The sequence below is a fragment of the Myiozetetes cayanensis genome, unplaced genomic scaffold (genome assembly GCF_022539395.1).
Source record: "Myiozetetes cayanensis isolate MyiCay16 unplaced genomic scaffold, myiCay2020 scf15, whole genome shotgun sequence".
NCBI classification, from domain to species: domain Eukaryota; kingdom Metazoa; phylum Chordata; class Aves; order Passeriformes; family Tyrannidae; genus Myiozetetes; species Myiozetetes cayanensis.
Window position 1 is genome coordinate 5,138,146 of NW_026087159.1, and position 25,962 is coordinate 5,164,107.

Below are 25,962 nucleotides of genomic sequence, written 5' to 3' on the forward strand. Positions count from 1 at the left end.
TGCCATCAAGGGATCTTAATAGGTAGTATCTTAGCAAACGCTTTAAGGCCTGAAACCGTCATTAAAGAAACTCCTGATTCTCACACTTGTCTGAAAGAATAGAGGAGCAAGCTGGCTTCAAATGCCAGTTGACAGATGGGAAGACATATGGACTATAGGATTGCTGATCTAAAGAGTCAGAGCCATGGTCAGGCTGAGGAAACATACATCTTTATTTTGATGTTGACCTCAAAGGGAAGGGGTCTGAGCCAACAGAAAGGGGAAAGGGCAGAAAATATCACAAGTCTGAGGCCAGGATTGCTTTGAACTTGAGGACAAATAACACTAAACGGTACCAAGTTGACAAAAAGGCTTCTTGACACTCCGTGTCTACAAATTTAGCAGTCTGACCCAAATAGCTGCTTGATGCATTTTCAGTAACGAGCCGAGTGAGGATCAGTAATGCTGATGCAATCTCTTGTGGCACCCAAGAAGTTTGTCATTTCTTCCAGCTCCAGCTATTCATGGAGCTCCGGCATGGAGGAGGATGAAGGCACATGGGGGCACTTTGGGTTAAAGACCTTGTGATTCTTCTGCCAGCCTTCGGAGCCACAGATCAGTGGATCCCTGCAGATCACTTCTCATCGAGTCCTGTATTTGTTTTTCTACTGGCTCTATATGGAAAAATGTATGACCCCATCCCAAGTCATTAACATTGCATATAGCATTTTCTATAAAATTCCCCCTGGAACACTTAACTGTATTCCTTTCCAGCACTGAAAAAAAATGCTCAGGATAAAGTTTAGACATTCGGAGACTTCTGCTGAATTTAAATGGCTGTGCAAGGAATCCATGAAACAAATGAAGGGACAGATATCCTATTTTCTTCCCAGAAAAAAAAGCAGGGCCTTTTAGTTCACTGTCTTTCTTCATGTCGTCTTTTTATCACAAGTGTGCACTGATGACACTACTTTAATGCAGTCTGTTCCAAGAGATTAAATTGAATGTCTGTGTAGAGTTTCAGGGCTCAGCAGCATAGCATGGCAGCTTCGTTTCACATCTCTGGGACACTGGGCAGGCATAAAAATAATTGCAGACTCAGAAACGATCAAGGAATGTATCCCGGCTGCAACAGATGCTGTATTAAAAGGAAAGACAAAAGCCAAAGTGCATAATGAATTTTAAAAGATTTCTTTATCAAACATGTCATTTGTTTGAAGGACTGAATTGCTGGCATCAGATGTGGCAGATCAGCTTGTTACCAAAGTGAAACATGAGGACTGCTATGCAATGGCAATTGATGAGTCAATTGAAATCACTGATGTTGCTCAAATGCTCATCTTCATTTAATATGTCAGTGGTCAGAAGTTAACCAAAGACCTTCTGTTTTTGTCGCCACAGAAGCAAACCAAAGGCTACAAAACATGGTGTGCTAGCACTGAACCTCAGAGGCCCTAAAATACTTAATAGAAGCTGACGCTCCAACTACAGTTGTCCGTGAAAAATAATTTTTGACATAACCCTAACAACTGAACTCAGGCTCGTGAGCATCAGTGCCTTGTCCATCAAACCATTCTCTGAGCTGCATTAAAAGCAAGATATTAAAATGGCTTTAGATTACCCAGAAACACAGCTGGCTGTCTAAGGCTGACACCTATTCTTTTTGTTGATTATTTCAGCTCTCTCTTTATGGGGATGTTGTTGAAAGGAACAGTTTGCTAAATACTCAAGTGGTTTGTTGGTTGATAAAAATACAAATAATTCTTGGTAAAATAAAGAAAACAATTTTAAAACCCCTTCCACCTTCAAAACAAAAACAAAGCAAAAAAAAAACCCCAAAGCCCCCAAAACCAAAAATAAAAACAAACAAACAAACAAACAAAACTAAAAAAAACCCCTGAAAACCCCTAAAAAATGTCCAAGTAACACATAACACCAAACATATTTCCTCCACCTTTCCTAGCCATTTCTACGTTATCTGGACTAATTTCTTGGTCTTGATACAACAAATCTAAATAATCTTGGAAAACCTTTATGAGTTGAATTCTCCTGCTCCAGAAACCCAGAACAAGAAAGCTGAAAGTGTGACTTCATACAAACCAGTTTTCAACACAAGCACCCATCTGGATTTTTCACTAGAGGAAAGAGCAAACTGACTGAGAGAGTGAAAAATCTCTCTCAGGGTCTTTGGGACACGATTTGAAGATTTTAGTGCAGACAGGCAAGTCTCCTCTGAGCTTGGTAAATAACCCCTGGCTAAACTTGCCGAGAACACGCAGGCAGATTTAACTAGTTGGGGAAAGCTTTCAGCATGGTTTCGCTGCACTGCAACTGCTTTTTTTTCTGCCCCAATATTCCCACCTGCCCTGCAGCCAGGGTCAGATGGGAGTAAGAGGTGAGCAGCCCCAGGATCTGCTGCTGGCTCCCACGGGGGCCGACCCAACAGCAGGAGAAGTTGCTCCATGCCTAAAGAGACAGAGAGCAGTCCCCATGCCTCTGCCCATGACCAGCCTGCAGCCACAATCCAGCTGCATCACGATGCCTAGTGAATGCTCTGGGATTTGTTAAAAATGAGGCTTTTCTAATATGCTGAAGATGACAGACCTCAAGTTGTCATACATTAAAATGGTGCGTACATTCCTTCCTCCAAGTAACCAATAATGGGACAAAAATCCTTGCCAACTCCAGTCCGTCCCTCCTGCCAAGGATTGTTCGAGCTCGGCTCATCCAGAGTGCCCCCATTGGGATCCAGATATAGATTAACACAGTTTTGAAATGCACAAGGGCCACAATCATGCAAGGCTTGATCCAACCCAGACTGGAGTCCATGGAAAGGTCTGCATTGACGTAAGCGGATAGAGCACAGCACCATCGCTCCTGCTGCTGAGAAACCAGTCCCAGTCCCTCCCCCGTGGCAGGACCCCATTGTGGCCTCCAGGAACGGAGGGGAGTGGGAGCCATGGGGGAGCAGGAGGGCAACAACAGCTCCCTAAGGGTCCCTCTGGTCCTGAGCCTGGTGGGCACAAAGCTGCCTGCGGGAAGCCAGCCCGTTCCTCCCCACTCGCAGTTCGGGTCTGGTTTGCCAAGGGACTCCGTCACCAGCCACATCCCAAAGCCCAGGCACGGGAATGGCGCCGGCAGTGCCCACACACTGCACCCGGCCAACAGCCACACACGGCTGCATCGTGGGAGCCAAAACTTGTGGAGCGTGGAGGGTTCTTCACCCCGAGCACCACACGCTGCTTCCCACAGGGCAAATCCTGTGCACTCCAGAGACTCACACACTTTTGTGGGGGCTCTGCCTGAACAGCCTGCAAATGCAAAAGGCTCAGCTGGATGTATTCACACACAGGGACAAGGAGCAGCTCCTCGCTGCTGCACCAGTCTGGCCGCCTTTCACTAGACTATTCCTCCTTCGCCAACCCACATCTCTTTTGTTCCTCCTTTCCTCATTCCCACGTTTTTGTGCTGCCCTCCCAGGCATCCCCTGCGTTACCCAACAGCCTCCCCTTCCACACTCTTCTCCAAGTTTGCTTCTCAGCCATCATTACTTTGGGATTTGCTGCAGTCAGAGGAGCAAGAATTGAAATGGGGAAATACCAGCTTTGGGGCCCTCTCCCCTTTACAGTCTGGTACTTGGTATAGAGCTCGCAGGAGACAGTACCAAGCCAAGGGGGGCAGCATTCATGCATGCACTAGCCCCCAGCTTGGGGCCTTCTACTCTATCACAGCAATAAAAAACTGCCCATTCAAGTCCTTTGTCTTAAAGATTTCCATCCTGGCTACAGCAAGTGCAGATTTATTGGTGGGAGCAACTGCAGGAGGAATAGTAAACAGCGCGCGCGTGCGTGCCGATGTGCCAGCGCACGGAGGCCGTGCCTCCACCCAGCACGGCACAGCCTCACCACAGTCAAGATTAAATATGTGACTAATATAAAATGGGTTTCCCGGTGCATCAAAAAAAAATAAATATTTCATCTGGCATCCTATTTCATGACATACGCGGCACAGCCGGAGCTTGGTGGGGACGCGCGGATGGGGGAGAACCGAAGCCAAGAGCGACGGCTGACTCTGCTGGGTCTGAGGAATCAGACACCTGCCTTATTATGAACAGTGATGCACAGCGTGGCCTCTGCTTTCTCACAGGCCTCCACTCACAAAAGCTAAATTGCACAACCTGTGCCTCCCTCTGCCTGCTACCATCCTATTTAAAGGTGCAGCCTCACGCACACACCAAGCCCGGCCAAGGGGCAGACCTCGCGCCTCCCACCCCAAACTTCCAGACTCCCAACCCTTCCACAGAGGCACACAGAACACTTCCACACTTGTTGACACTTCAAAATAATACGTTGCTAATGATAAAATCAGCAGCCACATCTTTTGTTGACTTCTGTAGGAATTTCACTGGAGAAAGGATGGCAGGACGCGACTCCAAGCTCGCTGAGTGACATCTTATATTTTCCAAACCATCCTCAAATTTTTCATAACATCTAGAAAGTGAGTTGCTGACAGAAGCAGGATGGTTGCCTGTCTGTTGGGCAAGAATACTTTGTGATTCAGTAGAATACCAAATTTGGTAGAATGTCTTCCACTTTGGTAGAAGATATTACAAACAACTGTGCATTTTAACACGTTTTCACATTACACATCATTCATTCTGGGGAGGGGGAGTGGTGATTGTTTTGTGCAGACAGCTAGCACTGTTTCCAAGAATGAAAATGTTCATTGAAAGATAATGAAAACCAGATATTTAGTAACATTTTCATTTTGCATGTTTAAATATTTATAACTATGTTCATAAAACCACATGTTTGCTCTCCTAATGCTCTAGTGATTTTGTTTATGAAATGCAGTATTTCTCCAATGCCCCTTCCTTGCATCAGCTTCTCCTCAGAGCACAATTTACTCATGTTGCTCAACTGACGAACAGCTTTTTTTGTAAAAGACTGATTGAGATTAAGAACAGAAAATTAATGAAAAGGAGAAAATATATTTTCAGGACATTAACGCATTTCACTGATGCATACGTGATTTAAAACTTTGTAGGGGGCATTTATGCTGGTTTAATTCTTTCAGTGCAATTTATTGTCAATCTGGAAGGAAACTATTTATTAATCTACAGCAAAATTATGAAATTTAGAAATATAAGTGTGATAAAACTAAAGCGCTGATCAAAATTATTGTTTTCTCTAGAACAATTTTTTTTTCCTAGTTTGGATGAAAATTAAATGACAACAAAGAACTTTGCTTTAATGCTACACTTGCTCAAGTTTGTGTTACAAATTTCTCCAGTCTGAGTTATAAATTTCTAAAAAACTAATCACAGCCTGAGATTGGGATTACTAGGCTTAGAAGAGCCCACTGTACTCTTCTCTGTCCTCTGACTGCAAACACCATGGCATAGCTTACAGGGCTCATTCTGGTGTATTAAACATTCAGAGAGACCACGGCTGCGAGGCAAGGCTGGCAGAGCTCAGCCCCACAGCTGGAGACTCAGTAAGTCCTTTATCAAATCATAATTCTTAAAATTCCCTATGTCACCTCAAAATTTAAAAAAGGAGCTAATGTTTTAATTTTTAAAAAAATTTCCTTCTCTTTTTTTTTTTTAAACATTTACAACTTGAGGTTTTTGAAAGGGTCAGGGAACTCCTCTGAAATCAAGTCCTCAGCAACATAAAGTAAGCACCAACAGAGAGGTTTTATTTTAATCTCAGTCCAGTGTCCTCCTGAAGGTGCAGGAAGGGTCTTCAAGGGGCAGTTTCAACTCCTTTGGTCCTTTGCCTGCCCTCTTCTGCATCAGCAAAGAACGAAAAGGAAACAGAAAAAAAAGGAGCAGATTGCAATGATAGGCTGGTATCTCATTTTAAAAACAAAATAAGTGGTGCAAAGCCATTAAGGCAAATCACTCCACTTACTGTATTATTTTAAAATATTTCTGCAAGATTAAAAATTAAATATATATTTTACTGCTGCAGTTTTGCCAATTTTTACAATACTGGCAATAACCTCATTTTAAAAAATGTAAGTCAAGCTCTAGAATCATGAAATTACACAAAAATTCAAGCTCCACTTCAAAACACAAACATATGCCTCTTTAGCCTTGCAGTTGTCACCAAAAGAAAAAAAAAAAAAAAAAAAAAGAAAAAAGAGGCCAAATAAAATCTGGACAGTGAGGCTCACAGCACTGGGAAAAAAAAAACCAGCAGATAAAGAAAAAAATTGTCTACTTTCTTTTTCTTTCCTAATCTTGTAAAATTGAGCAAGTCCATTACAAGTGTGCCTGGAACACGATTTTTAAATATTTATGATTGGCAGTTTCAGCAAGTTCTTGCAGCATCTTCTTTCTAGTAAAAATAAATATTGTGGGGAAAATGAGTATTCTGGGGAACATCTGCCTTCCTCAGCACCAAGAGCCCTTGTACCAGTGAGCAACCAGAGTGCAGTCCTTACAAATTCTGCACTCTGCATGCGTCAGAGAAACTTTAGTCACACTATCTGCTGCACAAAGATTTTTCTTTTAATTAAATATAGTATTTGAGTCCAAATTAAGATTTTTCCTATAGTTACGAAGGAGTTTCACCAATTTCAACACAAGCTTTACTTTTTTCTTGAGTTTATCAATAATCCCTGAGAAGCTCAAGACCATGGATTTAATAAGATGCTAAATGCAAACAAAAAAAATTGTTTATTTTCAGTAAGAACACACTGAAGGGGTGGAAAGCTTAAACTCAATGGCATTCTATTAACACAACCAAAGAACAAACAGAAAAAAAAATAAACTAAGGAAAAAAGTGAACAAAAAGAACAATATCTTCTTGCTCAAAACAGAAGAATCATGCTATGTAAGCTACATACAGCAGAAAAATATACTTTAAAAAAATTTACAAAACAGCAGATTTTGCACTGAAATAATGTCTTATTGAAACTGAGGGGAATTTAAAAACAATATAAATAAGTGGGTGATTTTATTTAAAGCAAAGACTATATGCTAATGCACTGCCTCTTAAGCCCTTCTGGCTGGAGATACATTTTCCGAAGTGGTTATTCTCTGTGGCATACAAATAGAACGAGCCCATGGCTAGCAGAAACCAAACTCCTGACATTTTCTCCCCTGCTGTGACCCGCCCAGCTAAAGGTCTCAGCCTGTGAATTAAAGCACAACACTCGTTTCTGCTCCAAAATCCCACCCAGCTCCCTCTGGAGCGCAGGGAGCGCTGACACCCCGCACCTGCCTGGGCACAGTCCCCGCACAGGCTGCAGAGCAACGCACTTTTACCCCCCAACCCTGACCATGTTCCACTTTCATCCTGCCCCACAGACATCTGCCTGAACAACAGAGATGGAGGTGCTGGAAGCCAGGTAGGGCACAGCCTCCTGCAAAGCTTCAGAATGTCTGCCCAGCCCCTTTCTCCACCACGCCAAGTGCCCCAAAACCTCTCTAAGAGCCATTTTGTAGCTGCAGGACTAGTGCAGGCCTGAACTGGGATTATACAATGCCCTGAAAACCAGCAAAAACAAGGGCATAGCCCTATTCTGCACATATCCTTTATGATCCTTGGCCATTAAAGCCTCTGTAGCTTCCCCAGCTTCCTCCCAGCCAGCAGGACCACCAGTGACTTTTCCCCTCTCCAAGTTTCCCAGATGTCCCAGGTCAGGCTACCTTGCTCAGCCTGCACAGGAACAAATCCCCTATGTGCAGGCTGGGTCTCCCTGAACAGAAACTTTATGTATCACCCATTCAACCATTTAAAACTCGAGCTTTGGCAATTTCAAAGCTGCCACTATTGAACAAGTTGCCAAAACAAAATCATTCAGCTAACCTCTTTTTTTTTTTTCCCCAGCCCTTTTTATTAAAGTTTCTTTTCACACAAACGTTTGAAATGGAGAAACACTACTGAAGTGTCAGCTAAAAGAAAACCTAAGCAGCACACAACCTTCTTTACTGAGAATAAAATTAGCATCTTAATATTAAAATATACCTGTGCCTCCTTAGTCAACTGCCTCCCCCGGATCCTGCAGAGGGTTTTTTCATGACTACTACAGAACAGATGTCTGCAAAGCCATCCTAAACAGTCTCCTATCAAATCTGCAGGGAAGGTCCTTGCTTTGCCATTCTCACTTACCACTGTAAGCTCTTACAAAAGTATTTTTACTGCCTGCAGTTATGTTCAGGTGAGCAGGCACTTGCAAGACATAAATTATATTTTTATCCCATACAAACAGCATAGAAAGGTTAACCAAACATTTTAGTTCAGGGGATGTACAGATTAGTCTGTACGATACAACCTATTTCTTTCTGGACACTCCAAAATAAAATTAGATTTCTCAAAGAATATTGGCTTTCTCTGGAGTTTTACTTTTCCAAACCAAGAGTGCACCTCTGCAGAAATATTTTCCTTACAGCTGATCATACTAATGGCATAAATAACAATAATGGTTTATCAAACAGTCGTGAAAGTTAGGCTCAGCTGAAAGAGGGGAAGGGTTAGCGTGTGGTGCTTTTAATCTGGGAACACTACATTAAAAAAATAAAATTCAAACACAGAATACTACACCCTACCCACTGCTTTGGAGCTTTACAGCCAACAGAGTTACTATAGGAACTTAATTCCTGGTGTCATAACGCTGAGATACTTGAACACAACCTGATCAAAATGCCTTCAGGACTCTGCCTTCACACTGTGTGCAACCACTAGCTGCTAATGGCACGCACAAAGCTTGAAAAAAAATAATATTCTTTTCAGAGGATTACACCAGACACAGAGATAGATATGCAAAAACAATGACACCAAAGGAATCAAAATATTCATGGCTCATAAAGCGTGGTAGAGAAGGAATAGCCCCAGCTCAGCGCCTGCCTTTGCTTAGATTCGTTTTAGCACAATGAATCAACGTTACCCCTTTTAGAAAACCATCCCAAGTGCTGTTTATGTGGGGACAAATCCACCTAATCCTGCTCATACAAGCAAGCACAGCAACTTCAAGGGAGCTGCCAGTCTGGGAGAGGACAGCAAAATACATCCCCTTTTTGTGAACGGTCCTGGGATTTTTCTGGGGTGTGACACAAGTCCCATTATTATGACACACTAAAAGCTGAGCTAACGTGGCACCTGCCCCGCCAGCGCTGTTCTGCCCTGGCTGGCTCTGTAACGCTTTTGTCCAAGCTGTGAGCACAGGGAATGCCCACAGGTCCCAATGCCAGGCCCTGGCTTTGAAAATCATGAGCTGTTTCTCCCCAACTCACAAAACCAGCCTAAGAAATCTGTGAAAAAGGATCTTTCCCACTCCAGGACTCTCTGTATCTCCCTGCAATTGGCACTGGTGAGGAAGAGACTTTTTGCTACTTTTTACAGAAAAGCCTTCTTATTTTATCATGAGAGCTGAAGACTCAGCTGCAGGGTGAGACAGCTCTTCCCTGGCCTTCACCCCAAAAGTCTCAAGGCCAGCAGCACCCACCAGCACAGGGTACCATGCTCGGGGGACATGCCCTTCCTCCCCCTCCTCATGGTGCTGCTGATGAACCCCATGCTTTGCAAGCATTTCAGAGCCAAACAGGTCCTCAGCCCTTTTGTATCCATCCCAATTCCATTCTTTCATCCCATACCACACATCCCCCCCACTCCAGCTGCACCTGCCCATCCATGCCCCATTTTGGGGGGGCTGCAGAGTGGGACAGGGGAGACCCCAGACCTCAGTGGGGTACAGTCAACAGTTTGCTCCATTCTTCCCTGCACTGGTAGCAAGCTCTATCTGGATGGGGAGCTCCCAGGGTTGGGGGCTGACTGACGACGCAGGGGAAGCCAAATGAGCCAGGACACTGTTTTTAATTCCTGGCAATAAAAATGGCAGGGGCAGTGCTGCCAGCCAAAGGAAGGAAGCAACTGCAGGGGCAGGCAGGAGGGCAAGTACGCCAGCACGGCTCAAGGGCCCCGGGAACCAGCCGAAGTCACTGCGGAGCCAGAAAGGACAACCCCGGCCACAGCAGAGCCCCCCACTCTGGGACGGCGTTTCGGGGACCGACAGCAGCATCCGCCGCCAGCCCTGCGCACCCCGCGCCTCCCCGGGTCCGAGCAAAGCAGTAACGAAACCGAGCCTACCGGCACGTTTCCAAGCCTGGCGCGGTCCGGAGCGAGGCAGACGCGACCCAGGTGGGTGTCCGAGGAGAACCCGACGGCCCCCGGCGGCTCCGCTGCTCCTCGCCCGCCACGGGGCGGGGCGGGGCGGCCCCGCTCGCCCCCCGGGAAGTGCCCGGGCCGGCAGCGCTCCGCGTTCAGCCCCGGGCTCGGCTCTGCGCACAGCGAGAAAAAGACTTCACAGCAAAAAAAAGAAGCACAGATCCATGTCTAGCCGGGGCACCTCGAAGGGAACTATTTTAAGTGGCCAGTGAGGAGCTGGAAGGATTTATTTTTATTTTCTAGATGTGCAGCTGCAGAGGCTGCGATTCACTTTTCTCCTGTGCTTTTCTGACCGAGAAACCTCCCCCCTTTTTTTTTTCCTTTGGAGAAAGGAGCGGGTAGACTTGTTCAAACGTAAATTTTAAAGCATGCAAGGCTCCGCGGGTTGCTCGCCCGAGCGGCCCCTGCGGCAGGCGGGAGGGGATGGGCCACCCCGGCCTTCCCCTGTGCCCCCAGTCAAGTTCAAGATGGGCCTGTCTGGGGTCTCCCCCGGTCAGCGGAGGTGCAGGTCGGAGGGAGGATGCAGTTGCGGAGCCGCACGCCCGGGCTGGCCGCGATGGAGGGGAGCACCGGCCGCGCTCTGCCGGGGCGGGAGGACCTGGGTATCCCCACGGCACCTCCGTCCGGCCCGCCGGAGCCACCGGGGACACGGAGGTTTCCCGGGGAGGGACGGTTTCCACCGTCTCTCTGGTTGCTTGGAGCTCCTGTGCGGCGCCAGAGAAGTTTCTCGGATGAGGTGTCTCCACTCGACCCCTTTTCCTCCTGAGGATGGGGAGGCTTTTCCGCATCCTAGTCAGAAATAAAGGAAAACAAAACAAACCAGACGATAACGGAGGAAGTCCTGCCAGCCGCGAGGTCGCCTCGGACCCCCCCCCGGCATGCAGCCCAGTGCCGGTCCCGCACACTTGGCCGGCCCCCACATCCCAGCGCTGCATCCAGGGGCCGCCGGGCGCTGCGCCGCTCCGGTACTCACCGTCGAGACCTCCCCGTCGAGGCGGCCCCGCCGCCCCCGGCGCTCCTCTCCCTCCGCTCGGGAACGCTCGGGAACGTGGCGGGGGAACGAAACTGCCGGGCCGGGCGGCGGAGGGCGGGGACAAAGGGACAGGAGAAAAGCGCGGCGGCGACGAGGAAGCTTCACCCGGCATCGCCAGCTCGAAAACAACGGCCCGACCCCGGCGGCAGCGCCAACCGGGCCCGCGACGGCACCCGCGGCTGCCCCGTCCCCCGGAGGAGGTCAAAAACGGCTCTTTCCAAAACAATAAACTTTTAATGCTAAAGCAGTTATAACCAAAAGCTGTACAGAGTTGGAATTTTTTTGTTTGTTTGTATTTTTTTTTGTTAGAAAACAATTTTTTCTCCCCCATAAATATTGTTCAGTTCCCGGCACTTTGTATCAATAATTAAATTACGAACGATAAATATGGCATCATGGGTATGTATTTACAAAAAAAGTTATTACAAAAAGGCAACTGTTATACTAAACGTCACAATCTGGGCAGAATAAACACCACATCCTCATCCTGAAAAATACTGACCGACCCCATCAGACGAGAATACATTCACAAGTGTAATGCTTGGAGAAAGAGAAGGAAAAAGAGGAGATCAGAGAAAGAAGCAGCAGGAGAGCTAGAAAGGAAAGTTCAAGACATAACAGGACTTTGGCACGGTTTAAGACTGTAAGTTTAAACAATCACCACTAAGGCGAAGGATAATTTTCATCCTCATGTCAACATCCCACCGAAAGAAGGAAAAAACAAAACAAATTAGGAATAAAAAAAGTGGGGAATTGGAGGGAGAAGGACTTGGGCCAGGAGAGGGGGGAAAAAAATCAAAAGAAACGACTGCGACTGAAAAAAATGACAACAAAAAAAAGAAATCTAATCCTGAGAAAAGGACATGGCTAGTCCAGCGTCTGGGCTTGCAAAAAAATAGTAATAATTATAATATAATAATAAAAGACCCCCCTCCGTATCCTGGCAGTTAACTAGGTGTAGCCCTATGCGGTCGTCGGTGTGGAAACTCCATTTCCGTGGGAGCGAGCTGCAGTTGGCTTGGTTTGTCCTTTTTTTTTTTTCTCGTTCCCAATGCATTTGGTCCAGTCTGTGGCTGGGCAGCAGCTGCCTTCACACATACCACTCATTAAAATTGGGGGGCAGTCCAGGGTTGTGGCCGGGGTTACTCTGCAGGGCGGCCGGCGGCGTTTTAGTGGAGTCCTTACTGCCGGTGGAGCCCACTGCAGGGGGGGTGGAGGACTCGTACCCCGAACTGGCTGCAGGGGAAGAGTCCGACCCCTGGGATTCGTGCACCTAAAACCAAGAGGCAGAGATGGGAGCGAGCTCGGGGTCCCCGCCACCTCGCTCAGCCAGGCTGGGGTGTTGCTCCATGCAAGAGGGACAATGTGGTCCAGCAGCTCGGCCCTGCCCGGCAATCAGGCAGTTCACGCCTGGCTGGCCACTGAGCACCAGCAGCAAACGCCTGCATCGGCTCCTGGGCACTTGGCTGCAGCATCCTGGCGTGGGGGCTGCAGCATCCCAGCACAGGGGCTGCCATGTCCCAGCACGGGGCCCTGCAGCCACAGGCCAGGTTGCACTTGTGCGGCCTTCCAGCACCGAGCCACGCTCTGCAAACCGGGCAGCACTTGCACCAGTGGGAGCACAAAAAGAAACTACGCCATTTCCCCGGGCTGTGCTCCAGCCATGGCCCAGACACCGGGGACCGCTCGGGCCATGCCAGGAGCATGGAACTCAGCTCTGCCCTGCTCCAAGGGAACTAGCCCTGAGCACGCCAGCGACTCAGCATCCCTGCTCAGGGAAGAAAGGACTGGAGCACTCGGGTGATTTACCTTCATGTGTTTCCTAAGTGAGCTGGGGTGGGTGTAGGATTTGTCGCACACCTTGCAGATGTAGGGCTTGTCCGAGGTGTGGACGTGCATGTGTTTCTTCCTGTCACTGCTGTTGGCGAAGCGCCTGTCGCAGCCCTCAAACTCGCACTTGAAAGGCTTCTCACCTGTGAAATTTAGAGAGGGTGAAGGCGGGCCGTTCCCCTCTCCATCCCCACCTGCCTCCTCCCAGGACAACATCTGCCCCGCTCACCCCACCTTGGGGATGCACAAGCACCACAACAAATGAAGAAGGGGAAGATGGACAGAAGGGTTCGTTACGTGTTGGGTAAATTTGGATCAGCCTTCATTACTTTTAACTCACCTCCCGCCAGGCCCACGCTGGGCTCCGGCAGGGAAGGCAGCTGGGCGAGCTTGGAGAGGGAGAAGACCCGAGATAAATTCAGCGGCTCGGACAGCTTTACAAGACGTACTCCAGGATACAAGCCAAAATACGTTTGCTTCCAGCCTTCCCCCTCTCTTCCCCTCCACCCTTGCGGGAGGGCTGAAGGAAAGTCAGGGCTGCAAATAAAAATACTTTGACAAAAGTATCGCTGATTTATTTAGGAGAGACGCCAATCAGGCCTAAAAATAAAATAAAAAAAGGAGCGGAAGTCACCGAAAATGAGATTTCATTAGCATTTCTATGGCTCCCTCCGCGCAGAAGGTCGAGAGCGGCGGCAGCGCCGCGCACCCCGCACTCCGCCGGCCCGTCCCCGCAGCCCCGCGGAGCCCCGCAAAGCCCCCGCATCCCGGGTGGGATGGGACACATGGACCCGGGCCTTACCTGTGTGCGTCCGCTTGTGAATCTTGAGATTCTCGGAGCGGGCAAAGATCTTGCCGCAGCCCGGGAAGGGGCAGGGGAAGGGCTTCTCGCCCGTGTGCACCCGAATGTGGTTCACCAGTTTGTATTTCGCCTTGAAGGACTTGCCTTCCCGCGGACACTCGTCCCAGTAGCAGATGTGGTTGTTCTGCTCCGGCCCTCCGACATGCTCCATGGTGACATGGGTCACCAGCTCGTGCATGGTGCTGAAAGTCCTGTCGCAGCTCTTCTTGGGCCGGCTGAGCTGGCTCTCGTCGAGCCACTTGCAGGACAATTCTTGCTTGATGGGCTGGCGCATGTAGCGAAAGAAAGCCCCGGGGCCGTGGTGGTGATGATGGTGGTGGTGGGCCGCAACGTTCATGCCCATATTCATGTTCATGTGGTTGTAGTTGTGGAACTGGGCGCCGGCGTAAGGGTCCGTGCGGGGGCTGGAGACGGCCCGGTAGGGATCCGGCCGCCCGAAGAGGTCCCCGCGCAGCCCCAGGTGCATCTGCCCGTTGTCCACATGCCCGCTGGGGGACGTGTGGCTCGGGCTCTGCTCATGGAGCCCCGGGAAGAGCAGGTATCCCGGGGTGTCCGGGATGCCGCCGGGGCCGTGCAAGCCGCCGGGGGAGCCGCCGAAGAGCCCGTGCTGCGCCGTGCCGGAGGCGGCGTCCGCGATGCCGGAGCCGCGGTTGCGGAACAGAAAGTCGCGTGTGGAGTTGAAAGCGGCGGCCCCGCCGTACGAGGGCACCTGGCCGGCGTGGTGGTGGTGGTGGTGATGGTGGCCCAGGGCGCTGGCGTACCCCGGCGCCTGCGGCGTGAACGCCGAGCTCTGCCCGGCGGCGAGGTCGTGCGGGGCCGCGTTCAGCTTGAAGGCGGCGGCGTGCGAGGAGTCCCCGAAGGGGCCCAGCCCCATGCCGGCGGCGGCGGCGTCGCGACCCGGCATCTCGTGGTGCCGGGGCGCCGCGAAGCCGCCCACCCCCAGCGCCGGGAACTGTGGCCCTCCGTCCAGCAGCATCGTCATGGGCGCGGGGCCGTCGGCGCGGCAGCAGCCTGCCCGCCCCCCCCTCCTCCTCCCGCCCGCCCCCAAAAAGTACAAAACCACCCCAAAACGTACCCCCGGCCCCCGCTGCGGGTAAGCGCGGCCCCGGCCGCGGGTGGGCAGCGAGGCGAGCACCCTCGGCCAACACCAAAACAACAACAATAAAAAAAAAAACCAGCAACCGGCCCCAAAACAGCCACCCGCCCCCAGAGGCGCCCGCCCCCCGCGCCGGGCCGGGCCGGGCAGGGCCAGGCCGGGCAGGGCGGCGCAGCAGGGCGAGGAGGCGCAGCGCGGCCGCGCTCCCGCTCGGCGCCGTCGGGGCACTGACAGGGCGCCCGCCCGCGCCTCGCACATAAAACCAACTCCGGGGCCAGGCCGCGCCGCGCCAATGGGGAGCCGCGCGCCGCCGGTCACCTGACCCGCCGCCCGCCGCCCCATTGGCCGCGCCGCGCTTGATTGGCACGCGCCCCGCGCCGCCGCGGCCGCTGATTGGGCGCGGGCGCCCCGCAGGTACAGCGGGGGTGGCTGAGGGGGGGCCGCGGGACGGGCCCGGGGGCGGCGGGAGCCCCGCGGAGCCCCCGCGTGTCCCCCCCGTGCCCTGCGTGTCCCGCCGTGTCCCGCCGCCCGGGCCCTCCCAGCGCCGCCCCGCGCCGTGCGGGACTCTCTTGCCCTGGGCGGCGAGGCGTAAAAGCCTCTCTGAAAAGCCGCCGCGTTGATTCAAAAACGAAATAATAATAGTAATAATTAAAAAAAAAAAGGGGGGGGAGACAAAGCCGGAGCTGTTCCCAGTTTATTTTTTTTTTTAATTATTATTATTTTTAATTTTATTTTTCTATTTGCTTTTATCTTTACCGGCCGAGCGCGGGGGCAGAACCGCTCGCCCGCTCCTGCCGCCCAGCCCCGGGGGCGCGGCGTGACCGGGCCGGGGTTCCCCCGCCGGCCGAGCCCAGCCCCCTCTGTCCCCCCTCGCTCCGGGAGGGGGGCGTCACACCCTGCTCCGCGGACAGCGTCCCCCACTCCCCGCCGAGCAGCGCCCAGCACGGCGGCTCCTGAGCCGGCTTTTTCCTACACTCATTTATCTTTTTGGTTTTCTCCGCTCTCTTTTTATTTGTTTCCTTTTTTCCCTTTCCTTTTTTTCCCTTTCTTCCCCCCTCCTTTTTTTCTTTCCTTTCCTTCTTTTTTTTTCCCTATTTAATTTTATTTTGCAAAGGCAACGTTCTGCCTTGGAATAATTATCAGTTGCAGACAGCGCTATAAATCCACTCATTTTCTGTTCTGGAAAGCACTTGCAAAGAACTATGGGGAGCAAGAGTGGAAATAAAAGGCAGAAAGAAAGATGGCTGTAATTGTAATATCCTGAGGTTTGCTGAGCCCCCAAGTCTGGCTATTGGGCAGGTCTCAGGCTCGCCGCCGGCTCTCTGCAGGAAACGTAAAATCTGATCAAGTTCAGAGACGCATTGAGAGCCCGCTTCAAGCAGCGCTTTATAACCGCGGCCCTTTCACATCCTTCCCCCCAATCAGCCCCGGGAAAGGCTTCGCCTTCTTTATTTTAGGGTTTGCAGGGAGCTAAAAAAAAAAAAAAAAGAAAGAAAGAAAGAAAGGGGGGGAAAAAAGCCACCGATATAAAATCTCCCCGAGAGGTAACACCGGTGCCCGTCAAACACTCAAATTTCCCAGGCCACAGCCGCCAAGAACAGTCCCAAAGTTGGAAGGTGAGTCCCTCGCTGCCGATAGTGCACGATCGCAGCACAACAGGAGGCGGGAGCGCGGGGACCCGCCCGTGGGGGACCCGCCGGGGGGGCCGGGGCCGCCTTCGCTGCTCCCCCCGCTGCACCCCGCGGCTGTTACGCGGGAAGCGGGGGCCCTGCAGGATCGTAGCCCTTTCCGCGTCTCGTCCAGGAATCCGGGAGCGGGGAAGCCGAGACAGGGCCGGGAATACCCGGGCACCGACCTACGGCCCCCGGGGGTGGCGGGGCGAGGCCACGCACCCCCCTCACTGCTCCGCTGAGGCTCTACCTGCCTATCTGCGGAGGGCTGCGGCGGGGTCATTAATTACCTTTCGCACGTGTTGGGTTTTCTCAACAACAACAAACCCCCCAATTAAAAAAAAAAAAAAAAAGAAACTAGAAATAAAGGGGGGGAAGGGAAGGGGGGGGCATAATTCAATTATTCCGTCAGCTGAGCACCGGGGAGGGCAGCGCCTCTGAAGTCGCCGACCTGAGGCGACTGACCCCTGCTTGCGCAGAGGCCTCACGTGTGGCATTGTGTGTTGTCTGTCCCTAATGGGACTTGCCGGGCCGGTGGCGGCGGCGCCGGGGCCGCGGTGCCCGCCTGGGTGCCCACGCCAAGCGGGACTGCGGCTGCCCCGGCCGGGCGGGGGGGGTGTGCTGGGAAACGCTCCGTCTCGGAGAGAAAGAGCGACCGTGGCTCCACGGCGGGAGAACATTTAAAAAAAAAAAAATTAAATCTGAGTTGTTTTTTTCGCCTGGAAAAATCCCCGCGCTCCGGCAACGGCGGGACTGCGGGCTTCGGGAAAAACCCGGGGGCTTGGGGCTGGGGGGTAAAAAGAAGTGGTCGTAGCTTTTGACGAGGACTCGCCGTATCGGGAGGGTTTGGTGGTTACAGCCCTTCCTTGCCTTCTATGTACTCTGCGGATCGGGCTACATCAATTAACCTATAAATCTTTTTTTATACGTTTCCCGTTTCTTCTCTGCCAACTTTGCCTAAGTGTGCGCGTCCGGTAGCATCCGCACCAGCGTACAGGCACTATTTACATCCCATCGCTTCCTGACTGGAATTTGCTAGCTCGGGGACCAAAAATTGCATAAAATATTTTTTTTTTTTTTTTTTTTTTTTAAGGGATTGTCAGTATAGCCTATGATTTCCACTCCCCTCCCCCCGTGCGTTCGGAATTAAAAAAAAAAAAAAAAAAAAAAAAAAAAAAACAAACCAAAAAAACCCACCACCAAACCCTATATATTTTGTATTTATTTTACCACTTCAGTACATTCCATTTTTATGCAGCGTATCTCTGGCCGAACCCAATTTATTTTTCAGAACACGAAGAACATCGCATCTTCCCCCTTTTTAAATCTATCTCAATTGCAAACGTACAAACAACAACCGGAAAAGTAGTCTTGCAGGCTCCTTTCTCCCGCCGTGCTCCCAACGCGAGGGAAAGGCGGAGAAAGACCCCCCCTGCTTTACGTCAAGAACAGATATCGTGTAATTCTCCTCCACCGCCTTTTTTTTTCTTCCTTTTTTAAATTTTTTTTTCCTTTAGCTGATTTGGGAATTTAACAGCTAATAAAAAATTGTAAAACCCCTGGAAAGCGGTGAGGGTCCCTCCGCGCCCAGAGCCCCGCCGGTGCTCGGCTCCCGTCCGTGCCCCTCAAGGCGGTGGACCCGGACCTCCCTGGGCCAGGGTCAGGCTCCCCCCGTGCTGCCCCTCCTCGAGGACTCTTGGGCTTAACACTGCCCCGTCCCAGCACCCCGGCACGGTGCGGGGAGCCTTGCCAGGGAGAAGACCGCAGGGTCTGGGCCCTGGAGCGCAGGAGGAAAACACGGTCCCAAAAGGATGCCCACTCGTTGCAGCGGAATTCGCAGCGGGGCAGGGGTAGGGGAAGTTTCGGCAACGGCCCTGGGAGTGGGAGGTCGGTTGCTCCATGGATTTCCCTCGTCCCTTCACCGAGGGTGCGAGAAAAGGTCAAAACAAACCCGGGATAACAGCAACACAAATCCCCCGCGCCGAGCTGCGAGCCGGCGGCGGCGAGAGGAATATTCTATCCGCCCTAAAGAGCTTTTAAAGCGCACTGTATCGCGGTTAAATGAATATCCCTAACAAGCGTAAAGACAAGTAGTTTTTCTCCTGCCATAAACATATTGCATCTCCGGTGTAATTATATGCAAACCAGGAGCGAACGAGACATTTCCATTGTAGCTGTCACTCAGCGGAGGGGGAAGCACATGTACATTTGAACTTCAGAGATACGGGATGGAGTAAACAGGTCTGAACTTCGGCAAGGAGAGGGGGCGAGGAATATCAAAGGCCAGGCGGAGGCAGGCAGAAAGACCTGAGTGGCGAGGAAATGTAGCGTGCCAGCGGGCTCCATCCTGCAGCTCGGGGAGCCGGACACTGGCACCCTCGCCGGCAGACCAGAGTTTGTCGCATGTTTGGTGGTAATGGGGAGAAATTCCCCCAAAATAAAGATCACCAATTCAGCGGCGTGGGAAGTACGCGTGGAGTTCGGAAGAGAGTGAGAAAATCACGAGGACCAGTTTGAAGTGCTGCAGAATAAATCAGGTCCTGTCGCTCCTGTGGGGCCGAGGCAAACCCAGGGGCAGGGGACGGCGGGGGTCGCAGCCCTGCGGGGAGCCGGGGCCGCTCCTTGGGGTGCCCACGCACCGAAGTGATCCCGGGAAAGGCCATCCTCTGGAAGGAGGAGACGCCCACCCCTGACCCCCGCCCCCCAAAGGCGTTAGTAGGAGACACGGTGCAGACCCGGGAGCGGACAGAGGGACAAGCCGGGGCCTCGGCACCCTGGCCCGGCCGAGAGCATCCTCACCCTCCGGTCGCCCCCTTGATATCCCCCCCCCCCCGTCTCGGAGGAGCAGAGGGGGTGGGGGCAAGTAGCGAATATCTCAATCAGCGAGGAGGTGACCTGTGACCCGGAGGGTGGCTCTATTGTCCCACTCTTGCGGGGGACACAGACTTTAGTCAGCCTTTCTGCGTGACTGAGCCCTGAGGGGCAACCGCAAGCCCCGGGCTCCGGGGAGGCATCCCGGCCTCGGGAGCCGCCAGCCCGGCATCAGTTGCCGGGGCAGAACCGCCCCTTCCCCAGCGTGCCGAGGCCGCTGCCCCCGAGCCCCGGCTGTTTCCGAGCCCGCACCCGGAGTACGCGGCACCTTCCTGCCCCGGGCCTTTCCCCGGCGGCCGGCAGGGCTGGGCAGACCCTCCCTACCCAAGGGCGAGCACCAGTGGGACGGAGATGCCCTGCCGTACTGAGTTGGGGGTTGACGTGCAGGGATGCTCCGAGAAGCCGATTGGAACAATGAGGGGGGAAGGGCAGGAGGGGTTGTCCCCAGAGCCTCCAGAGGAGCCCCTACCCCAGCTCGTCCTCACCCCCAAGCAGTCTGCCGGGCCCGGGATCGGGGCTGCGGGAGCCTCCTCCGCCCCTGCCCGTCCTGGGGCGGCTCCTGCGGGGCCCGTTGCGGGGCCGGGCACGAGGCGGCGCTGCGGAGCGGCCCGGCCCGGCCCCGACGGCGGCCGAGACCCCCCGGAGCTGCCCCGCGCCCCTGCCCGAACACGGACGGGTCCTCCGGATCCTGCCCCTTAGGCTGAGGATGGGGCAGCCGGCGGATGTGGGGCTCTGTTCCCGTCATCAACACCGCCCCAGCCCGTCCCCGGGCCCGCCCTTCTCTCCCCGGGACCTCACAGCAGGTGTAAACCCCCGTAACAAACGCGCTCCCCAGGGGCAAATCGTCCCATTTGAACAGGCACCCCCACGGGCCCTAAACACCGGTCTCTAGCTGCCGAGGGTCATCTTCGAGGAGCTGCCGAGCTCTGGGGTAGCCCGTCCTGGGGACACCCTCCAGCCTGCAGCAGGTCATTGGAGCGATTGCGGGGACACCCCAAGTTGTGCCGGGGCTCTTTCCATTGCCGGAAGCCCCAGGGGAGAACGTGGGGTTTACTCTCGCTTCCAGCTCTTCTCTCCCAGCTCTGGGCACAGCCCGGAGCTGGAAGGTCGGCAGCGGGAGCCACCGCTCCCGGCGGCCCCGGGCTGGGAGCTGCGACCGGCCGGGACACCCGGGCACGGAGCCACTCAGTGCCACCTCGGCGGCGGCCTGCGGGGTGGCCCGGCGGAGGAGGGGCCCAAGGAGGGTCCGCAGGTGGGCTCCGATGCAGTGTCGGCTCCGGCTCACCGACGGGCACACCAGTAGCGGGCACGGAGGGCGTCTACTGCAGTCAGCATCCCATAAAGACGGGGACACGATTTCACCGGCCCCGAAGGAACGATTTAACGTGTTTAAAACAATTAAAACGACTATTTTCACTGCTCGCCTTTTGCCACCCTCTCTCCGGCCACATTGCCCAGAGACTCTCCCCTCAACCGCCAGGGATTTTCCCCAAGGTATCGGGGAGAGAACCAAGCTCCCCTTCTCCCTTCGGCCCGGGACACGTCCCCCCCGGTCCCCTTGGGGTGATAGGCCCGTTCCTTTTTCCTTTGTGTTACTTCCTCCCCGGAAGAAGCGATGCCGCCACAGAGCTCCGGGGTCTGAACCGCTCCCACTGCTTTCGCCCCTGCCCCATTCCCTTCGCGAACGAGGGGAATGCAGCGCTCCGACGGCGTCTCCAGCCCGCAGCCCGGACGGGCTCGGGTCGTTCCGGCGCACCGGGATATGGCAGGGGCTGGGCGGCCGCGGCTCCCGGGAGGAACTGTGCTCAGCCCTCGCACGCTTCCCCGGGTTAAACAGCCCCGCAACGGGAGTTGCTTTCACCAGTAAAACCCGCTCGAAGCTTTGGGGCCAAAGCGGGTGAATCACAGTTCCGGGGGGATGGGAGGGCCGAAAGCTTCTGCCCGGATGTCCCCCATGCCCGTGTCCGCGTTGGCACCGGGGTGCTTCACCCCCTGCCTGTGACCGCGGGGCTTCGGAGAGAGCCAGCTCCTCTCTTGCTGCCGAGACCCCCACCTTTTGGGCCAATAGAGGAGCCCTGACGGGTCTGACCCCCCCTTCTCTATTTTTCTATCGAGTACCCCCAGGCCCTGCGCTGCGGGACGCGGGCGCGCAGGGAGCATACCGCGGGCGCGGGGGACAGCGGCGGTACTGTAAACGCCTGTAAACGATGGGCTTGCCAGAGGGTGAAGGAGTCGATGCCTTTTAAAGGACCTTTATTCCCCTACCCGAAGAATCAGGTCCGTAACGAGAACCTTGTCGGGCAAAGGCGGGGGAGACGGCGGTGGAAAAGGTGCCTCAAGTGATCAACCCCTGATCTCGCAGTGCCGGGGGGAGGGAGAGCTTGCGGCTACCTGGGCTTCGATGAGGACTGCACCAAAATTAAAATTAAAAAATAAATAAATTTTAAAAAGGAAAAATAAGAGAGAGAGCAAGAGGGAGAAACCAAAAGAAATCCAAAAGGCAACCAAGCAATCGAAAAGCCCCATCACAGCCCTTCAGCTGCGGCTCCCAGATGAAGGCAGCTCTGTGCCCTCGATGCGTTTCAATTCCCTCGGCGGGGCTGTGAGCCCGCGGGGCCGGCGGGTGAGCGCTGCGGGCAGGGCTGCGGGCAGGGTTGCCCGCGGGACTCCACATCCTCTCAAGTTTTCAAAGCCAGGAAACAGCCATTTCCCACTACCTTCGCCCATTCCCCGATAGCTTTCAAGGCATCCACGTTTATTTTAAAAACTCTTCTGAAAGCCGTAGTAAATTGAGTTTGCTTGTAGCTACAAAGGAGAAAGTTAAGCATTTGTCTCTGCTGTTGTATAGGCAGCCAGTTGTTTTAATTAAAGGGTGGGGATCCGTGATATATACACCAGATAAAAGCAAATGCACAGAATAAACTAATTAAAACATTGTGTTTGGAACACATTTTATTTCTTTTTTTGATCTTAGTTGTGTTTTAAAGAAATGTCAGCGCACTATAAAGCAACCTTATTTCCCTTATAGTGTGCGGCGCTTTTCAAAGGCTAGTGTGATATATTTTAGAAAAGAAATCCCGCTGTGAAAGCTTGCGTGTCTTCTCTTTACCAAACTAAGCTCTTGTCAATCATGCCAAGGCATATCCAATCACCAGGTCCCTTTTTGGAAAGCAGCTCATCCCGCTGTGCTTTTATATATCACACCGCAGCATGTTTAGATGCATTTTTACTATCACTTCAGGAGCGGTGACTGATGAGAGCGCAGTTACAGTACCGGCTTCCCCAAACGCCGGAGTTGCTAACAATTTGCCTGGCTATTGTGTGCGTGTCTTTCTCTCCCTCCTCCCTCTTTCCTGTCTCATGTTGCCTCTATTTGTCATGAACACGAAGACGAGGGGAATATCGGGGCGCGGGGGGTGGTATTGGCTTCCAAGGTGTCCATCACCTGCCAGGGACAGGGTGGCAGGATGTTCCGTGGGTGCCCAGCCCCGGAGAGGGAGAAGCCCCGGCGGTTTGGGGTTCCCCCAATGGCACTGGGGAAAAAAAAAAAAAAATGAGGACATCCCACCTTGTAACGTGCCCACCTTCTCACGCCCGGTTCAGGGGAGCCGCACTGCAAAGCCCCCAGGCCCCCGGAGTCGCATCTCCCCGTCTCGCCGCTCCTGAGCCCCGCGGGGGTCCCGCGGCCCGTCGGGGGTCCGGCTCCGGGCAGAGAAGCGGCAGAGCACGGCGAGGTGTGTGTCGGGACACGAGCCACGCCAACCTGCATCGCGACAATACCGCTTGTATTTCTTCTTTCCCTTCAACGCGAAACCCCGAAATCGTTGCAGGGGAGCCGCGTTTACCTCTTGATCCCGACGGCAAGTGATAAAAAAAAAATAGGCATTTCTTATTTTTGTTACGTTTCTACACCCTAATTGAAGACAAGTGGCAAATGGTTTTTATTAAAACCCCCCTCCGTTTCCTCCGCCTCCAACTCCGGGCGTTTCCAGAAAAACTGCAAACCTCTGGCATCGCGCATGTATAGATACATCCAATATTTCTCCGTTCAAATATATCAATATCGTCTGGTTTTGTCTCTGTTCCCAGGCACAAATTTCGGTGACTCGGTTGTGCACAGATCTCTACGGCGGTCCTTTGATGTGACCATGCCAGAGACCACAGAAAGGGGAGCTGGGAGGGACGGGCATCCCCGACGCCCCTCTGCCTTCCAAGGCGACCTGGGCACAAAGGCTCCTGATGCTCAACCTGTTTGCAGAGATCCTCCACTTTGCTCCATAATTTTATCTCACAAGATTTCGCACCCCTCGTTTGCGAGAGAGAGCTGCAAGTTTCCCCTAGACTGTGGTGTTTCCCCATGGTCCTTGTGTGGACCTGGTCGGACCAGGAGACACGATTTTATTTTATCGTTTGCCTTAAAAAAGGGACAGATGCGGGCATTTATTTCTATCTTATTTCTCGTTTAACTCAGAGGTGGCGGCGGCTGCTGCATCGCACCCGCCCTGAAACGAGAATTACAGGTGCAAATGAAGCAGGGGCTTACTGGTACAGGGGGAAAAAAATTAAATATATATATTTTATATCCTTTCGATACCTGGCACTTTGGATGCTGGGAGTCACCCCGTGCCCGCCCCGTTTTCCCTACAGGAAGAAGCGCTCGGGCATCCGCGCTGTCGCTCCACGGCCGCCGAAAGCCCCTGCGCCCATCCCTCTTCCCCGCAGCGTGATCGGAGCACCCCACAGCCCCGGAGTCACCCCACCCAGGAGCCCCGGCACGGCACTTGGTGGAGGTGGGGAGCGAGCAGGGCGCGCTGCGGGCGGTGCCCCAACCCCCTGCCCCTCTCCGCTCTTCCTCACCCCTCAAAGGGGACTGCAGCTTCCAGCCTCACCCAGCGTGCGGTGTCCCCCACTCCATACGAGTAGTAATTAGCCGTTTCCTTTGAATGCCTCTGGGAGTTTTCCTCCACATCAGGCAGAGGACAGGTCTCCGAGGTCCAGTATTTGTCCTGCATTACTCCCGTTCCCCCCGAAATTTATGTCTTTGACCCTCCTCAAAACGGGCGCATTGATCATGTCTCAGCCCTTCTGGCCGCAGTGTCAGGTCACGCCGTGGGACCATGCACGTGTGTTGCTGTTGCATTCCTGGGAGACTATCACCGTTCCTCCCTCCCTAAACCTCTCCCAAAGGGAACTTTCTGCCCCTTCACCCGACTGCCAGAAGGCAGAATTGGAGCCGGTGCTCTCTGGGAGCTCGGGTAGGGACCATGCTGAGAGGAGGTGTCTGCAGGGGCAGAGACCTCCCAGCTGGAGGTCACTTGCTGGGGACAGGAGGCCACCTGGGTAGGCACGTGTCCTGGGGGGTTGTCACCCATTTAGGACACGAGAGGCCCTGAAACTGGAGAGGGATGTGGCACTTGGCAGGCTGGGGCTGAGGGGCAGCTCCCCACACTGAGGCCAAGCCCCTCTCTGTGCCAGCGTAAACCACAGTGCAGCTCCCACTGTCGCATGCCTTGAGTCAGAAAAATTGCCGCTATTGCCACCCCCAGGGGCTCTGCACAGCTATGACAGAGGGGCTTTGCCTGCGGGGGGAACACATTCCCCCACCCCACCCCGTTGCTTTGTTGCCAGAAGGAGAAAGGACCCTGTGGCAGAAGCACCTGCTGGGATTGCAGCAAAACAGGTACAGATGCAGGTACCAGCAAAGCTTTAACATCACTTGCACAAGCCTCCCAGAGGTGCAAGTCACTACCAGGTCACAAATATCGAAAAAAATCACTTAAAACACAGTTTTCAAATATTAGCGATTCAAAATAGTACTGCTGCTTGATGCCTTCCCCCTCCATAGCTTTATATACAGGGCACAAAGGTATGTTTACATGGCTTTTCTTCTCTAAATAATGAATTTAGCAGAAATAATAGAAGAAATTGAGCAGAAATAAAGAAGAAAATAATAAAAAAAGATCCCAAACTAAAAATCAAAAATTGATACAAAAAATGGATGTAATTTCCAGTGTAAAGCTAGAAATCCTGTTTCCAGATACCAGGCTGATATTTTGTCTGCTTTTGTCCAGCTGAATGCTCATTAAAGCCAACAGGCACAAATCATCACAGCACAGTAAAAATACACACACAAAACTAACCCAAGACAGGCCAAAAAAATACAAGCTAACCTCCAGCCCAAAGATCCAAGCTGTACACACAACACTAAAAAAACCTTCTCAAATGTGGGGGCGGGGCGGGGGGGGGAAGAATCCAGCTTCACAAACCAGAAGTAGAAAGCATTAGAAATTACTAGTTTTGCCAGCTTCCTCCCAAGCTGCCAGGAGGGCACAGTGCAGGTGTCCCTTGCCACTGCCGTGACACCCCCCTGCAGCCTGCAGGGCAAGAGGTGGCCAAGTGGGAGGCTGAGTGCACTGGGGTGGGTGTCACCCCCCATCCCAAGAAAC

General features: G+C 53.0%; 2 protein-coding genes across 5 annotated transcripts in view; both read right to left on the reverse strand.

The window, feature by feature from the left end:
- Positions 1-14,902, reverse strand: part of ZIC3 (Zic family member 3) — a 64,142-nt gene extending 49,240 nt beyond the window's left edge. Inside the window, exons 1-4 of one of the 4 annotated variants that reach the window (XR_007628323.1) lie at positions 13,820-14,902; positions 12,997-13,160; positions 10,077-12,460; positions 189-1,117 (exon numbers count right to left, since the gene is read on the reverse strand). Coding sequence is in view for 2 of the 4 variants with exons in the window: in XM_050310675.1 (XP_050166632.1) it covers positions 12,278-12,460; positions 12,997-13,160; positions 13,820-14,861 (1,389 nt within the window). In the remaining 2 variants the exon portion in view is untranslated. Of the gene's footprint in view, positions 1-188; positions 12,461-12,996; positions 13,161-13,819 lie in introns of those variants that run through there. The other 3 variants (XM_050310675.1, XM_050310676.1, XR_007628324.1) reach the window with 3 other exon arrangements.
- Positions 1-25,962, reverse strand: part of BRS3 (bombesin receptor subtype 3) — a 478,452-nt gene that overhangs the window by 189,590 nt on the left and 262,900 nt on the right. The gene's annotated exons all lie outside the window — the stretch shown is intronic.